The following is a 15,984-nucleotide window of genomic DNA, read 5'->3' on the forward strand; positions in this document are numbered from 1 at the left end:
GAACTTATTTTTCTCATCTTTATATGTACTATAGGATTCTTTTTTTCTACTCTTCTAGCTATAGTAGGTTTTTGCTGTGCCATGATGGTGAATCCATTTACTGACCCTCCCCTACAAGATTAAGGTTTCTGGCTTTTATGGGAGAAAGGTCTAGAGAAGTGAGCTGTACGTCTTACCTTTCCCATAGCAGTTGAGGATCAACCTCTGTAGGCCTGCATCAAAATAGGTTCTGTCTTTTCTGCTGTCTCAGGCTTTTATTACCTGGTTGAAACCTGTGATCAACTGATAAAAAGAGATTTGGAGTGAGTGTGAATTCCTTGTAATTCCGCGCTGACAAGTTGGCCCACACTTGGTCTTTGACATTTGTTAGCATTTTGCCTGATTTCTTCTTACCTCTTTTTGTCACGGAACCTTTTCTTCCTGGGTTCTGCCACAGGTGGTAGAGTTTGTGTGGCTCATCTTTTCTTGGAAAGCTTATTCTTTGGAGTTCAAGTTACTTCAGCTCAAGATGGGATTAAGAAAAACTATAATTTTTTTTTGTTGTTGATTAAGCTATTTTCATTGTTTGTAGCATTTTATATTCTAAGCAGAAGCTAAACCCTGTTGTTACTCTTTGACTTTACTTTTAGTGTTGTGTTTTTTTAATGCAAAAATTTACTTTCATGTTGATTGAATTAGTTGGTTCTTTTTTAAAATTTGTTGATTCTTTATGACTTCTGACTTTTTAAATATTTTTGAAAAAAAGACCCACTCTGAGAATATTCTCCCATATTTTCTTCTATTTCTCTTTTTGTTGAGTATTTTTATTTCATTGAAAATTTAATTTGGTATAAGGTACAGTGATATCTAATGTTTTTCTAATGAAAAGCCACTTGTATTGCACCAAAATTATTTATTGAATTATCTTTCCCCACTGCTCATAATTCTTGTGTAACAGAAATGGATTTGTTTGTAACAGAAAATCTGATTAGTAGTGGCTCAAATTCACAGAAGTTTGTCTCACACAAAATAAATCTGCAAGTAGACAAAGCATGGTTAGTACTACACCTTAACAGATTAAAAACCTATACTTTATCCATCTTTCTCTCTAGGAATCCTTATCCATGTCCCCTCATGGTTACAAAATGGCTGTTGAATATCAGTACCAAATCCAGTGAAAAAGGAAAGGGCAAAGGTTGAAGAGGTCATAGTAACCTCCTTTGTCCATTGTAAAAGATTTTTTCCACAAGTCCCATCTAGGGTATTATTTTCTAGGCTACTAGTGTAACTTCTGTCAGTGACCATCCTTTCCTTCAGTTCATCAACTGAGTTCCTAAAGAAATAAAGTATTTTAGATATATGCAACCTCATGTTAATTGCAGTATTATTTACAATAGCCAGATATGGAAACAACCTAAGTGTCCATCAATGGATGAGTGGGTAAAGAAAGTGTGGTAGGTACACACACACACAAGAAATAGTATTCAGTAGTTAAAAAAAGGAAATCTTGGAATTTGTGACAACATGGGTGGTCCTTGAGGTCGTTACACTAGGTGAAATAAGTCAGATAAGGAGAGATACCATATGATCCCACTTATCTGTGAAATAAAAACAATAGCAACACAGAAGAACACTGAGCTCATAGATACAGAGAACATGTTAGTGTTTGTCAGTGTGGAGCAATGTGCAAAATGGGTGAAGGGGGTCGAAAGATATAAATTTTCCAGTAATGAAAGTAGTCCTGGGGATGTAACGCATGGTGACTATAGTTGTTACTACTTTTATTGCATATTGAAAAGTTGCTAAGAGAATAGATCTTAATAGTTCTTAACACAAGAAAATAAAAAGTTTTGTAACTGTTCATGGTAACAGATATTCAGTTCAGTTCAGTCACTCAGTCGTGTCCGACTCTTTGCGACCCCATGAATCAAAGCACACCAGCCCTTCCTGTCCATCACCAACTCCCGGAGTTCACTCAAACTCAGTGTCCATTGAGTTGGTGATGCCATCCAGCCATCTCATCCTCTGTCGTCCCCTTCTCCTCCTGCCCCCAATCCCTCCCAGCATCAGAGTCTTTTCCAATGAGTCAACTCTTCACATGAGGTGGCCAAAGTACTGGAGTTTCAGCTTTAGCATCATTCCTTCGAAAGAACACCCAGGGCTGATCTCCTTCAGAATGGACTGATTGGATCTCCTTGCAGTCCAGGGGACTCTCAAGAGTCTTCTCCAACACCACAGTTCAAAAGCATCAATTCTTTGGTGCTCAGCTATCTTCATAGTCCAACTCTCACATCCATACATGACCACTGGAAAAACCATAGCCTTGACTAGCCGGACCTTTGTTGGCAAAGTAATGTCTCTGCTTTTGAATATGCTATCTAGGTTGGTCGTAACTTTCCTTCCAAGGAGTAAGCGTCTTTTAATTTCATGGCTGCAATCACTAGCTGCAGTGATTTTGGGATATTAGCTACACTTATTGTGGTGATTTTTTAAAATATATACAGATATTGAATCATATTTTATACCTGGAACTAATGTTATATATGAATTATACTTCAAAAAAGTACAAATATATAGATATAGATATATATAAATTCTCTAGAGTTTTTTGTTTGTTTTATGCTACATTTGAATCTTTGAAGTATACTTATTTTTTATTTAGATTTTCCTAAATGCTGATTTTTCGGGCTTCCTTTCTTCTTGCTGTTGGACCTGAACAGAAAGATTATTTTCCTTCTATTTCCTTGGGGCCCAGGTCAGGTTATGAGCTCTAAGTGGTTGACTTTCACAGTTGCTACAAAGCAAAAGAAACTCTTCCCTGGTGGGCTTTTGTGAAATAGAAGCAGCGGGCAGCCTTCAGAGATAGCTTTGAGAAATACCTTACCTTTCCATTGTGCTACCCTCTACAATCTGTGTTTCCACATCCCCAGTCTAAAGAGCTGGGGAGATTCAGCCAACCCCTTCAGTTCCTTTTTGGTCTCCTATAGAGCTTAGGAGAGCTTATATGGAGCTTATAGAGCTCATATGGCTGTCTGAGGAGGCCTTACAAATAAGCTGTGAAAAGAAGAAGCCAAAGGCAAAAGAGAAAAGGAAAGATATACCCATTTGAATGCAGAGTTCCAAAGAATAGCAAGGAGAGATAAGAAAGCCTTCCTGAGTGATAAATAGAAAGAATAGAGGAAAACAATACAATGGAAAAGACTAGAGATCTCTTCAAGAAAATTAGAGATACCAAAGAAACATTTCATGACAAGATGGACTCAATAAAGGACAGAAATGGTGTGGACCTAACAGAAGCAGAAGAGGTGGCAAGAGTACACAGAAGACTGTACAAAAAAGATCTCCACGACCCAGATAATCACGATGATGTGATCACTCACCTAGAGCCAGACACCCTGGAATATGAAGTCAAGTGGGCCTTAGGAAGCATCACTACGAACAAAGTTAGTGGAGGTGATGGAATTTTAGTTGAGCTATTTCAAATCCTAAAAGATGATGCTGTGAAAGTGCTGCACTTGGTATGCCAGCAAATTTGGAAAACTCAGCAGTGGCCACAGGACTGGAAAAAGTCAGCTTTCATTCCAGTCCCTAAGAAAGGCCATGCCAAAGAATGCTCAAACTACCGCACAATTGCACTCATCTCACACGCTAGTAAAGTAATGCTTCAACAATACGTGAATCGTGAACTTCCAGATGTTCAGGCTGGTTTTAGAAAAGGTAGAGGAACCAGGGATCAAACTGCCAACATCCGCTGAATCATCGAAAAAGCAAGAGACTTGCAGAAAGACATCTATTTCTGCTTTATTGACTATGCCAAAGCCTTTGTCTGTGTGGATCACAATAAACTATGAAAAATTCTGAAAGAGATGGGAATACCAGACCACCTGACCTGGCTCTTGAGAAACCTGTATGCAGGTCAGGATGCAACAGTTAGAACTGGACATGGAACAACAGACTGGTTCCAAATAGAAAAGGAGTGTGTCAAGGCTGTATATTGTCACCCTACTTACTTACCATATGCAGAGTACATCATGAGAAACGCTGGGGTGGAAGAAGCACAAGCTGGAATCAAGATTGCCAGGAGAAATATTAATAACCTCAGATATGCAGATGACAGCACCCTTATGGCAGAAAGTGAAGAAGAACTAAAGAGCATCTTGATGAAAGTGAAAGAGGAGAGTGAAAAAGTTGGCTTAAAGCTCAGCATTCAGAAAACAAAGATTATGGCATCTGGTCTCATCAACTTTATGGCAAATAGATAGGGGAACAGTGGCATACTTTATTTGGGTGGGGGCAGAGGCTCCCAAATCACTGCAAATGGTGACTATAGCCATGAAATTAAAAGATGCTTACTCCTTGATAGGAAAGTTATAACCAACCTAGACAGCATATTAATAAGCAGAGACATTACTTGGTCAACAAAGGTCCGTCTAGTCAAGGCTATGGCTTTTCCAGTAGTCATGTATGGATGTGAGAGTTGGACTATGAAGAAAGCTGAGCGCCAAAGAATTGATGCTTTTGAACTGTGGTGTTAGAGAAGACTCTTGAGAGTCCCTTGGACTGCAAGGAGACCCAACCAGTCCATCCTAAAGGAGATGAGTCCTTAGTGTTCATTGGAAGGACTGATGCTGAAGCTGAAACTCCAGTACTTTGGCCACCTGATGTGAAGAGTTGACTCATTTGAAAAGACCCTGATTCTGGGCAAGATTGAAGGAGGGAGAAGAAGGGAACAACAGAGGATGAGATGGTTGTATGGCATCACCGACTCAATGGACATGAGTTTGAGTTAACTCCAGAAGTTGGTGATGGACAAGGAGGCCTGTTGTGCTGCAGTCCATAGGATCGCAGAGAGTCGACACGACTGAGCAACTGACCTGAACTGAACTGATCAAGCTTAGTATCCCATGTAGTACTCATGTAATGCCAAAATTAACTCTCTTTATGGGGTATTTAACTAAGTGCCGAGGTTTCCCCTTCTTCTGTTCAAGGCTCTTGAGATTCTTTGAGATTCTTTATTGTTGTAAGTATCAAAGTACTCTTTCATGGAACACCACAAAGCTCAAGACCTCATTTGTATCCAATTTTCCTAACTGCATTTTGGCCTGTAAAAAACAAATAGCCACAAATTGAGAATAGTCTGATAAGGAAGTTCACAGAATTTCTCACCCTCTGCCTCGTGAATTTCCATTTCTCCACCAAAATGTTTTAGGCTAGAGTGAGAAACCTCTGCTGGATTCAGCTGTCAATTTTGTATTTTAAATAAGATGACACAATCTGGTGATCCCAAGAGCCCATGGTAGGCTTTTTCTTGGAAAAGTTAATAAATTCAGTGCATAAAGTATAGAGTTAAATGAAAGTTCATAGTAGAGTTAGAAGAAATAGGGTTGAAATTTCATATGTGGGAAGTTGGTTATACTCTTAAAATTCTTAACTCTTTAATTTACTTTAAATTATCTCAACTAGTTCCAAAGTACAACAAAACTTAAACTATTATTTTGAATGAATGGCTTAGAATAATGAATTAAATACTGATTGTAAATAACAATTTTGAACTCATTAACAATTATTCAGTTGGGGTAGATCAAAACAAACCAAAAAGAGAAAGCCATCATGTACCTCTTGGTATCTGTCCACATGTACTTTGAGAAAAAAAATGTTCCTTTTCCAGTAGGAGGAAAAAAGAAATCAAACTGGATGTCATATATCATACTTAATATGTTGTTTTTTCTTTTTATCCCTTTTAGGACAGTGGTGATTATCCCCTTACCATGCCTGGACCTCAGTGGAAAAAGTTTCGTTCAAACTTTTGTGAATTTATTGGAGTCCTGATTCGACAGTGTCAATATAGCATAATTTATGATGAGTATATGATGGACACAGTAATCTCGCTTTTGACCGGTTTGTCAGACTCCCAGGTCAGAGCTTTTAGGCATACAAGTACTCTTGCTGGTAAGTAACTAACACTTTATTTCCTTTTCATTTATTTTTGTTAAGTATATTCCAGTTAAGCTTTATTTAAATTCGGTATTAATTTAAATTGATTACTTTGCTCTTGAAAAACACAATTTTTCTCCAAAATTTGCATGAATGGTTTGTATTCTCTGTTGAAGTAAAATTTGTGCTTATTTTGATAACTGGCATTTGTTAGTCTTGAGAATGAAAATTGCAATTTTCTGACGAACGTTACCAAATCTCTTGCTGAATGTGTAGTTATTTTCTTGCGTTATTTTATAACCAAATAAGTTGTAGAAGTCCAGCAGGCCATATTCTTTGATAAAACCAAATAATAGTTGAAATTCCAAAGTCACAGCTATTTTCCTACTTAATTACATGGTTTCATTGTTATACATAAATGTGTAAATATTTGTTTATATATATAAACAGTTCCATCTAATTGTAATAGGTAATTGTGACCTAGCTAGGATTCTTTCTGTTCCTAGTGGTATAATAACTTAAATATAATGTTTCTAAAATCAGTTCAAGTAGGTAGGCTAAGTCCTGAAGAACTGATAGATTATCATTTTCCCCTTTGCTTCTGTTTTAGAATTATCTATATAACTTCTGAGTCAAGTATATTCATTTTCCCCTTGTTTTCCTGTAACAAGATAATTTTGTTTATTTAGCTATACTGAGTTTTTCAACGATTTTAACTGTATTTACCTAAAATGACTAAATGACTATTCTTTTTTCTTATATATATGTGTATGTTTATAAAGAAACTGTGTTTGCATAAACATATATTTAAATGTTCCCCAATTACATCCCTTTTAGTAGCAATAACTGACTATATTCAACTTATACACATTACCATTACAAAAATGAGATTTAAGAGTGTCCCTTTCCTCTTTATTAGGTAAAGAGGCAGATCTTTTACTTAATTTTATCTTTTTTATAAAGGTAAAATCACAGTTTATTGTTGAAAAAATTTTCTGTATAGAACAAACATCAAGCACATTTTATTCTGTGTTTTGAGAGACTTTGTACCAAGTTGTAGCTTTTTTTACAAGGTACTATAAATATACTACTTATTACTTAAAAGTTACCTGATACTATATATTTTTTCTAATTTCATGACTTTTATTATTTTCTGCCCTTTATATGTACTTTTTTCTGTTCGTTAGATTTTCTATTTACTTTCCATCTATCATTCTGTCTGTGTACAGCAATTCCCATTTACTTGGCTGTTTTTCAGATGCATTGTACCAGGAAAAATAGGAGATCAATGTTATGTTTATCCTTATTTTTCAAAAGCTAACCTGTTTTTCAAGTTATTCTCAAATTTACTTCAGAATACTACAGTAATTTCTCTTTGTACATTAATGATCATGTCTTCCAAAGTTCAGTTTCATAAAAAGTGAGACACCAGTCCTACCCTTCAACAAAGTGTGGAAATCTTGCTGAGAATTTAATTCCAGGCTGGATAATAATTTCCATCTTTTCAAGGATTATTTTCTTTTCATCTTTAATCTCTTCTCTGGTTCTCCCTCCCCCATTTTTTTCTTTTATGGTATATGTATGAGGGATAGATTTAAAGATAATCGTTTTTATTCACTTTGCAGGACGAGTCTTGGGGACTAGATAAAATGGGCAGGAACATTTAATCCTCTGCTTCAAAGACTATGTGCATGGACAGTTACAAGGCAGTTATGGCCAGATATGATTATCGGCTTTGGAATAAAATGCTCCTTGACATTGCTTATATCTTAGCTGAGAAGAGAGACAATCAGGTTAGTTGTTTTCTAGGGTACAGACGAGATAAGTTTTAGAGCTTCATAAGTCATCAGAGTGATCTTATCAGTAGTACTTTTAATCTGTTTACCAATACCCCATTTTCTTGTTGCTAATTAATAGTGTGTCCCAATTTGTTAGTGTTTATGCATTGCATTTAATTGTATATTTTGCCACATTTTTATTAAAATTTTTCATCATTTTGTAGTTTTTCGCGTTTGTCTGTTCTCCAGGTAGAAGTAGTTTCATTTTCCATTGGTGATAAACTAAACTTTCCCTTTTATTTTTGAAATTCTTTTTACCATTAAATTGAAACAGACTGTTAACAATTAGATTTTATATTACATTTTCCTTATTTTTTCTATTCTTTTCATTGTACTTGTAAAGCATACTCTCCTGTTTGTCTGATTTATCTTCAATAAAGAAGCTTTACTTTGTAGTAAACTTTTCATTAACAATCTTCATAGTTAAGTGCCTTTGTTATGAAGGTACATAGATAAATAGATAGCTAAATAGTTAAGACATATTAGAACATAGTTTGTGGAATTAATATATATAAGTAATATTTCAGTGGATTTACAATCTGAGATTGGCCATATTTTCTTTCTCCAGTTTCATGAAATTTTCATGAAAAAATGTTTTTCTCCTCCAGGTCAAAAATAAGTAGGATTCCCTTTGTTTTACCACTTTGTTCTTTGGTATTATAAAGATAATTCTATTCTCAAAGGATCTATTTTTCAGATTTATAGTTATATTATACTCAGTCATTTGTTGTTATAGTCTCTGACAGTACTTTAGAAATTGAATGTTGGCTTATCTTTTTTAGTTTTTGCTTTTTTCTCACCTACATAATTTTCTACATTAGAAATAGATTAATAATGGCTATTTCTCGCTTCTAAGGTAAAAATGCTAATTTGAACAAAGAGGGATTAACCGTACAGAATTTTATTAATAGCAACTTGATGATTGATTCTGTTCTATTTTTTCTAAAATGAATTATGGAAAAATTAGAAAATATGGGTAAAATCATCATATGATAGGTGGCCTCATTATGCTGGAAGGTTATCACTATTTAACAATGAGTGCCTCTCAGACTCTTGGGGAAGTAAACATTTCTTTTATATCTCATTGTTTAACATCATTGTGTTGGTATATGATTGATTTTTATATTGACATATGATTTGTTATTAATTAGCACTTTTTACCAAGTCAGCCTCTCTGGACTTTTACTGAGGCAAGACAAGCTATATGAAATTTCTTTGTTCTCCTGTCATAGACAAAAATAATTTTGTCTCAGTAAATTTGATATCTTTTCTTTGGCTTTCAGTTGCTGAAACCATATAATATAGGGTTCATAGAATGGGTTCTGAACCAGATTGTCTGAATACATATCCTTTTCTACATTTTACTAATTGGGTAATTTTGACAAGTCCATAATTTATTGGGCCTCACTTTCTTCATATGCAAAATGGGAAAGATGTTGATAACTATCTCATTAAAAGAAATTAGGAAAGCTTGAATGGTGCCTGACATTTAGTAAACTAATGCTATTATTCTGTAATTACAAAAAGAGCCAGTAGTATTTACAGTGTTTCCCTTCATTCACTTCTTTTTCCCTCAGAATTTATTGAACACCTACTATTTTAGTAATAGAAGACATTATAGATGGGGAAATCAGAAACAAACATGTAAATTAACAGATCTTTAAAAACTATTATTAGGAAAACTAATAGTATGCACTTTCATTTTATTTGTCTTTTGGCTCTTCAGTACCAAATTCTGTTTATTAAATTCAGTAGGTATTTTATGACTCTTAATCAAATTGAATATGAATTTCTATATGGTAGACTTCTGGTATTCTAGGATTAATGCCTAGTAATTGACCAAATCTACAAGTGCCACCATATATCATATAACTGTATACATAAAATATAGTAAACTTTTTAAATGTAATTTGCTCTTTAAAATGTAAATATAGATAATTAGAGTAATAAAGAAGTATCATTTTCTTAGAATTATCTCTTATTTTCTATCACCAGGTATGAAAATTAGTTTTCTTTGGGGAGCTAGTTTTTGTAAGGAAGTTATGATTTTTAAAATAATTTTATAAGCATGTCCTTTCTATGTCAACCTAGTGACCTTGGGCAAGTTACATAACTTTGGTGCCTTTCCTCACCTGTATAATATTGATATGAATAGTCCCATTTTATTAGGAGTGTTGTGAGGCTTAAATGAAAGAATTTGTGTTAAATGTTTCACGTATACAGGTCATTCAGTAAGTGTCTGATGTAATAATTATGATAGAATGACAAAGCTTGCTTGGTTTGACTCTAAAGCGGGCAGAGAAACTGAGAAAATCTTGTAGATTTTCCATTAATGCTTTCATATTACACATGTAAACATTTTCTGTAGATATAAAATTACACATACAACTTAACGAATTCAGAAAAGGAGAAAAATACAAAAGTAAAAATCAGCCATAATCATACCATTTCTTAATTTTACCATGACATGTTGGTGTTTCCTTTTAGTTTTTTTCTCGTATACATATATATTAGGATTTTTTTATTTTTAAAGAAATAATAGGATATTATAATCAATTTTGTGGAATGCGTTTTCTGTGCTTTAAATTTTTATAATTATGTTTAATATAGCAGCCTCATCTTCTAAAATCTAGATGTCCTTTAACTAATGTAGCTTTTTTGCCATTATTTGGATCCTTTGTCTTCTGTTGGATCTCCTACCTTTTGCCGTGGGTTGTTTTTTTGTTTGTTTGTTTGTTTTTAATTTAGCCTCTTCTTTTTGGGTGGCATGTTTTTTGATAGCTTCCTGAGAAAAACAGCATTGGAAAAGTATATATTTTAGATTTTACATGCCTGAGAAATACATTATATTCTTACGTTATTTGGCCCAGTACAGAGTTCATTGCTGTTGAGAATTCCAGTACATTTTCAAACTTCTGATTCTGATCCTGTTTCTTGTCTGTGGAAGCTTCATTTTATGAAATATCACGGTGATATATCCTGATATATATAGATATATACAGATATATAATTTCCCATTCATTACTCTCTGCTGAATATATTTTACTTGGATGTTAATCTGTTGAGTCAGTCCTAAGTTTCTTGTTATTTCTCTTTTAGTTTTCATTCCTTACTCTTTTTGTTCACTTTGCTTGTATTCTTCAACTTTATTGAGGTAATTTTCATTATCATTTTAAATATTCTAAGAGTTCTTTTCCATTCTCCATGTCGTTTTTTAACATTATCATGGGTGTAACATTTTCTCTTATCTCGTTGACAGTGTTATTACTCAGAAGTTTTGCTTTTGTTTTTTTGGTGCCCCATTCCGACCTCTTTTTCAATTATCTTTTATGAGTGTCTTTCATGGGAAGCTTTCCTTAAGTATCTGTTGGCTCTCTAGTCATTGCTAACAATGAGACACTAAAGAACTGATTGCCTGTGTGTGTGTGTGTGTTGTGTTTGACAGGCAGTGCCAATGACTTTAACCTTTTTGGTGACCATCATTGTAGGGTGGTCCTGTGGTCACTTACTGTTTTCATTATGAACCATAAAGGGTTGGTGTTGATAATTATTTTCCCTGGGAAAGTTCAGCTCCTTTGTAGAAGGATCTTTCGATCTCAGGTCTGGTTGCTATCTATTGCTATCTACCTTTTGGGAGTTATACAGGGTGAAGGAGCACCCAGGGCACTCTGCACTTCACATGTATCCCTCCTCTGTATCTGATGAATCCAAATCTCTGTGTTCTTTAGGGAATAAACTTTTTTAACTTCCAAGATGAGTTTGTGTTGGAGGGATTACATGACTGCCTTGGTTCAAGTGGAGATTTAATTGTTTATTATACAGACTTTGAAATGCTCCTGTTTTTAGACCTTGCTTCACTCCATCTTCTGTAAAAGCCAGTACTTCTCAAATTCCTTAATGCTTCTGGGTTCTACAGAGTAAAACTGCTTTGTTTTTGTCTTTTTTCTTTAAATAGAGTTGTCAAGCTTTTTTGACCATTTAGTTTGATTTGAATACTTCATCCATCTGCTTTGCATATACATATATTAACATATTATGGTTTGGCATTCCAAGTGTTTTTCTGGATTTATTGGGGATGAAAATTGTTTTCTCATTATTTTGGTTGGGTTTTTAAGAGACAAAGATTTATTAAATATTCTTTGTAAAGTGGAAGCTTGTAAACCTTTTTTTTTTAAATAAGTGTTTTAAAACAAACGAAGAAACATGATTACAATGGAATACTCTTCAGCCTTAAAAAAATAATGAAGTAATGCCATTTACAGCAACGTGGGTAGACCTAGTGATCAGAAAGACATATGGTATGTGATGCACATGAGCTTATTTAGAAAGCAGAAACAGACTCACATACAGAAGAAATTTATGATTGGGAATGGGGGTGGGGGATAAATTAGGAGTTTGAGATTTGCAGATACAAGCTACTGTATATAAAACAGATAAACAATAAGGTTGTTCCGTATAGCACAGAGAATTATATTTACTGTCCTGTAAACATTTTGTAAAATATGTATGTAAAAATACATAATATATTTTATATGTAAAAATATGTAAAATAATGTATTTTATAAGTAAAAATAAAACAGTATGGAAAAGAATATATATATATGTGCATAGCTGAATCACTTTCCTGTACACTAGAAACTAACATGGTAAATCAATGATACTTCAATTTTTAAAAGAGGAAGATAATCTTATCTCTCTTTGAAATTTAGTTTTGTCCCACTATCAAACAGTTTTAGAGTTTGCAGTAATATTTTTCAAAAGTATAATAGGTATCACTAAATATAAGGGCAGATTTTTAGTTTTCATTTTCATGTTTAAGAAAACATAATTGTAAATTGTTTAATAGTGATTAAATGGCCAGTGTCTATAATCTTAATTTCAGCCATCCTATTTGTTGATACCTTTTGTCCCTGTTTTTGTTTTATATGTTCCCAACTCCAGTATTGTTTTTCCTCTGCTGCTGCTGCTGCTAAGTCCCTTCAGTCATGTCCGACTCTGTGCGACCCCATAGATGGCAGCCAACTAGGCTCCTCTGTCTCTGGGATTCTCCAGGCAAGAATACTGGAGTGGGCTGCCATTTCCTTCTCCAATGCGTGAAAGTGAAAAGTGAAAGTGAAGTCGCTCAGTCGTGTCTGACTCTTAGCGACCCCATGGACTGCAGCCTACTAGGCTCCTCTGTCCATGGGATTTTCCAGGCAAGAGTAGTGGAGTGGGGTACCATTGCCTTCTCCTCTACTAGGCCGTTAAATTCCTGATCCTCTTTGTTTAATGCTCTTGATGTCCTTACTTCCTCCACTTTCCTAGCTTAGATTCTGTTACCCAGATTAATTATAATCATGTCCTTCTCATGAAGGACCCTTAACATCCTTGCCTGCTTGCTCTCTATTATATCCCTTAGGAAAACCTCATATTATCACCTGCTCCATAACTGCACCAGTGGAGTTGAAAGTGAGTGTAGAAAAACACATAATGACTCGGCTTTCTACAATTTTTCTCTCATTTCTACCTAGCAATCCTATTACAGTATTTTATGCCATGGATATTCCTTTCTTACAATATTATTTCATACCTTCTCAAACCTGTAATGTCTGCTATCCTCTTCACACTTGGCTGATTATAGGAACAGAATAGAATCCTTCAAGGATTAAATTTTCTTGTTTTAGCTGTACCTATACACATATACTCTGCCTTTTCTCTTATGAGGGTGCTGTCTAGCTAAGATCAGTCCTTGCACTTGTGCAGTGGATCTAATCCCTGTTCACTACCTCAAGAAGTTTTCTCTCTCTCCAGCTTCACTTCCCCCACACCCTTTATCATTATATTGTAGGCTGTAACAGCCCTTATCTTTTAAAAACACTTTGTATCAGTTAGGGCTCTTCAGAAACAGAACCATTGGAAAATATACTTTGTTACTTGCTTACTTATTTGCATAATATAACCATTAAGCTATGTTGTGTGTGTATGTGTGTGTACATATATATATATATATATATATTTGAAGAGAGGAAGATTTATTTTAGTGAATGACACACACAGTTTTGGATCTGCTACTTTAAAATCTGTAGGGCAGACCTGCAGGCCAGAAACTTAGGCAGGAGTTGTACAGTCTTGAAGGAGAAATTGCTTCACCTGAAGCCCTCTGATTTTGCTCGTAAGGCATTCAGCTGATTGGATGAGGCCACCACATTATAGGGGGTAGTCTTCTTTACTTATAGATGTTAATTTTATCTACAAAATGGCTTCACAGTAACACCTGGATTACTGTTTGTTTAAATAACTGGATACCATAGCCTAGCCAGAAAGCAGTGTCTGACTTTATTTTTCTGGGCTCCAAAATCGCTGCAGATGGTGATTATGGCCATGAAATTAAAAGACGCTTACTCCTTGGAAGCAAAGTTATAATCAACCTGGACAGCATATTCAAAAGCAGAGACATTACTTTGCCAACAAAGGTCCATCTAGTCAAGGCTATGTTTTTTCCAATAGTCATGTATGGATGTGAGAGTTGGACTTATAAATAAAGCTGAGTGCTGAAGAATTGATGCTTTTGAACTGTGGTGTTGGAGAAGACTCCTGAGAGTCCCTTGGACTGCAAGGAGATCCAACCAGTCCATCCTAAAGGAGATCAGTCCTGGGTGTTCATTGGAAGGACTGAGGTTGAAGCTGAAACTCCAATACTTTGGCCACCTGATGCAAAGAGCTGACTCATTGGAAAAGACCCTGATGCTGGGAAAGACTGAGGGCAGGAGGAGAAGGGGACGACAGAGGATGAGATGGTTGGATGGCGTCACCAACACAATGAACATGGGTTTGGGTGGACTCTGGGAATTGGTGATAGACAGGGAGGCCTGGCGTGGTATAGTTCATGGGGTCGCAAAGAGCTGGACACGACTGAGTGACTGAACTGAACTGATAACCTCGCCAAGTTGATACCTAAGACTGACCATCCCACCATCCCTTGTTTCCACATGCTCCTTAGCTACATTCCTATTTTTCTCCTTTTCTTTATAGCAAATATCAAAGAATTATTTCTGTTTACTGTCTCTACTCACTCTCCTCTTACTCTCTTTAAACCCATTCCAGTAGGGTTTTTATCTCTACCTCTTCACTGCCTTTGGCTTTTGTTGAAGTCGGCAGTTACCTTCTTAGTGTCCTAATCACTGGGCAGTTCCATTGTGACCTTTCTCTTTCTTGAAAGACATAGCTACTTCTTCCTTCTTAAAATGCGATTTTGATGGGTCTTAGAAAGCTAAACTGTAAATACTGAATTATCTCAGGACTCAATCTAAAGATCTTTTCATTTTTTTATATCTTTATTCACTTCTCAGTGAATAAAGGGAAAACAAATTCCATGTTTTTATTATTTCTACTAAAACATAATTATGGTAGGAGAGTAATGCTGTCATTTGATTTAAAATTCCAGATTTAAAAATGTTATATGGTGAAATGTCACTCTCCTACCCATGGCTCTCAGGCAACAAATTATCTACTCTGAATGCATCCAAAGTTTCCTGTTTCTAGTACATCTTTCCAATGATATTTTATGAATATGATAGCAAATGCATATTCAGTGAGAGGCAGTATGGTATAGTGGTTAAAAGCTTAGACTGTGGAGCATGATGGCTGCAATCAAATTATATCTCTGCCAGCTACTGGCTGTGTAATTTCCAAATCTCTAATCTGTGCCTCAGATTTCTCTTATATAAAAAAGAAATAATAATAGTACTTGAAAGAGTTGTGAGGTACAAATGAATAAGTGTGTAAAGAGCTTAGAAGACTGACTGGCATATAATAGTAAATAATGCATTCCTTCTTTATGTATAAATGATAATATAATATACACACTGACAATCATCTTTTTTTTCTCCCTTAACAAGTGTCTTGGTAGACTTCTTTTCAGCATACAAATCATGCCTCATTTGTTTCCAGTGACTAAATTGAAGTCCATTGAATCAATATGACATCCAGTTTAATGGCTTTAGAAACTAGTATTTTGATGATGATGTATATCTGTTAACCATCTCCACTTGTTGTTTAGTTGCTAAGTCGTGTCCAACTCCTTTTGCAAGCCCATGGACTGAGGCCCACCAGGCTCCTCTGTCCATGGGATTTCCAGGCAAGACTACTAGAACATGTTGAAATTTCCTTCTCCAGGTGATCTTCCTGACCCAGGGATCGAATCTGCACCTTTTGCATTAGCAGGCGGGTTCTTTACCATTGAGCCATCTGGAAA

At 35.2% G+C, this 15,984-nt stretch overlaps 1 protein-coding gene across 3 annotated transcripts in view; it reads left to right on the forward strand.

The window, feature by feature from the left end:
* STAG1 (stromal antigen 1) overlaps window positions 1-15,984 on the forward strand; it is a 507,863-nt gene that overhangs the window by 324,705 nt on the left and 167,174 nt on the right. For all 3 annotated transcript variants that reach the window (XM_025291338.2, XM_044946850.1, XM_025291345.2), the window contains one exon: window positions 5,724-5,928. In XM_025291338.2, coding sequence (XP_025147123.1) covers window positions 5,724-5,928 — 205 coding nt within the window. The remainder of the gene's footprint in view (window positions 1-5,723; window positions 5,929-15,984) is intronic.

Source organism: Bubalus bubalis, chromosome 1 (genome assembly GCF_019923935.1).
Source record: "Bubalus bubalis isolate 160015118507 breed Murrah chromosome 1, NDDB_SH_1, whole genome shotgun sequence".
Taxonomy (NCBI): Eukaryota; Metazoa; Chordata; class Mammalia; order Artiodactyla; family Bovidae; genus Bubalus; species Bubalus bubalis.